This window comes from Aplysia californica, unplaced genomic scaffold (genome assembly GCF_000002075.1).
Source record: "Aplysia californica isolate F4 #8 unplaced genomic scaffold, AplCal3.0 scaffold00821, whole genome shotgun sequence".
Lineage (NCBI taxonomy): Eukaryota > Metazoa > Mollusca > Gastropoda > Aplysiida > Aplysiidae > Aplysia > Aplysia californica.
In genome coordinates this window covers 26,895-28,539 of record NW_004798091.1, presented here as the reverse complement: position 1 = coordinate 28,539, position 1,645 = coordinate 26,895, and the positions used below count along the sequence as shown (strand labels likewise).

Below are 1,645 nucleotides of genomic sequence, written 5' to 3'. Positions count from 1 at the left end.
GAATATGTGGGGAAGAAGATATTTGAGATTGGAGGAAATGGGCGCTGCCTGGTATAGCAGTACCCTTAGAAAAATGCACATTTACACTTTATTGTACCTTTGATGAAAGTTTTTCAATAAATTCCACACAGGAATGTGTTTTTAATTGGCTATAAAGTGTTGAGCCAAATAAAAAAAAACAGGTAAAAATTATCCAACGGGTGGAAAAAAATATCTATTTATTGGGTTTTCTTTTATAAACGAGCTCTAGATTTCACCACAAAACCATCTAATAAATACCCCCCCCCCCCCATTTTCCCCCCAAACAAAAAAAACAAAAACAAGCAAACGCACACTCTCAAAACAAATATCAACTAACATAATACCAGCAAGACAAAGGTGGACTCGTACAATCCCAACAACAAAACAAAAATCAACTTATATAATCCCAACAAAATAAAAGGTCGCTCAACTTGCACAATCTCAACAGCAAAACAGCAAAGATCAACTTACACAATCTCAACAAAAGAAAGATCAACTCATATAATCCCAACAACAAAACAAAGGCCAACTCGCACAATCCAAAGAAAGCAATGGTCAACTCACACAATCCAAAGAAAGCAATGGTCAACTCACACAATCCAAAGAAAGCAATGGTCAACTCACACAATCCCAACAACAGAAATGTCAACGAAAGAGACTGTATATAATACCAGAGCTTGGAGCTGTGATGTCACACGTGTCAGGTCTTTTTACCTTAATCGTCTTGGTCAGCGTGCCCCAATTTACACCAACAATCTGAACCCCCAACCCGCTCCCCACGAGCTCTAGTATATTAAACACCAACCTGCCCCCCATACTTCATTGCATGCTTGTAGATATCCTCCTGAGACCGCGGAAACGCCTCCTCATGAGTCTCGAAAAGTACTCACCTGTCTGTTGAACTGCGCGGTTCAGGGTCCTAAAGTGGGCACATACAGCCTCCGTTCGTTTACAGAGGTGACATCACTGTCACAAACTCTAGTACTAAGCATAACCTCTTTGAGGTCAACTCACAAACGCATCAGTGCCCCAAACCCTGGAGCATGTGTACTAAATATAACCTCATTGAGGTCAACTCACGAACGTTTGCGTAGACAGAGTACAACTGGTCGTCTCCCCCACAGAACGTCTGCTGGTCGGGACAGGGCGTGTTACACAGTCCACTGTCCACACTTTCCAAGCTCAGCACGCTCGGGAGGCACACACATGAGTCAGCCTGGTTGTGTGTAGTTGGTGGTGGTTTTAATAATAATAATAATAATAATAATAATAATAATAATAATAGTAATAACAATAATAATAAAAATAATAATAATAATAATAATAATAATAATAATGTCAAAAAGAAAAGAAAAGAAACAAATATTCTAATGCAAATCTCCGGCAGTCAGGCACTTGGACTTTCAACCACAAGGTCGTTCACCGGTTTGAATTCCGTCTGGGCCCGACATTGTGTCCTTGGGAAAGGGACTTGACACGAATTTGGCTAATCTCACCCAGGTGGGAACATACTATGGTTACCTGTTGTTGGTGTTGGGTTGCATGCAGTCTGCAGTTTGCACTGTGTGCTTCCCGGGAAACTGAGAATGTTCCTGGGTGGTCTTGGGTCTGCTGGAGTAATTAT

The 1,645-nt window shown here is 41.1% G+C and overlaps 1 protein-coding gene across 1 annotated transcript in view; it reads right to left on the bottom strand.

The window, feature by feature from the left end:
• LOC101848151 overlaps positions 1-1,645 on the bottom strand; it is a gene marked incomplete in the record, with an annotated part of 62,163 nt that overhangs the window by 44,700 nt on the left and 15,818 nt on the right. Inside the window, 1 exon segment of the mRNA XM_035972739.1 lies at positions 1,102-1,237. Within this exon segment, the coding sequence (XP_035828632.1) occupies positions 1,102-1,237 (136 nt within the window).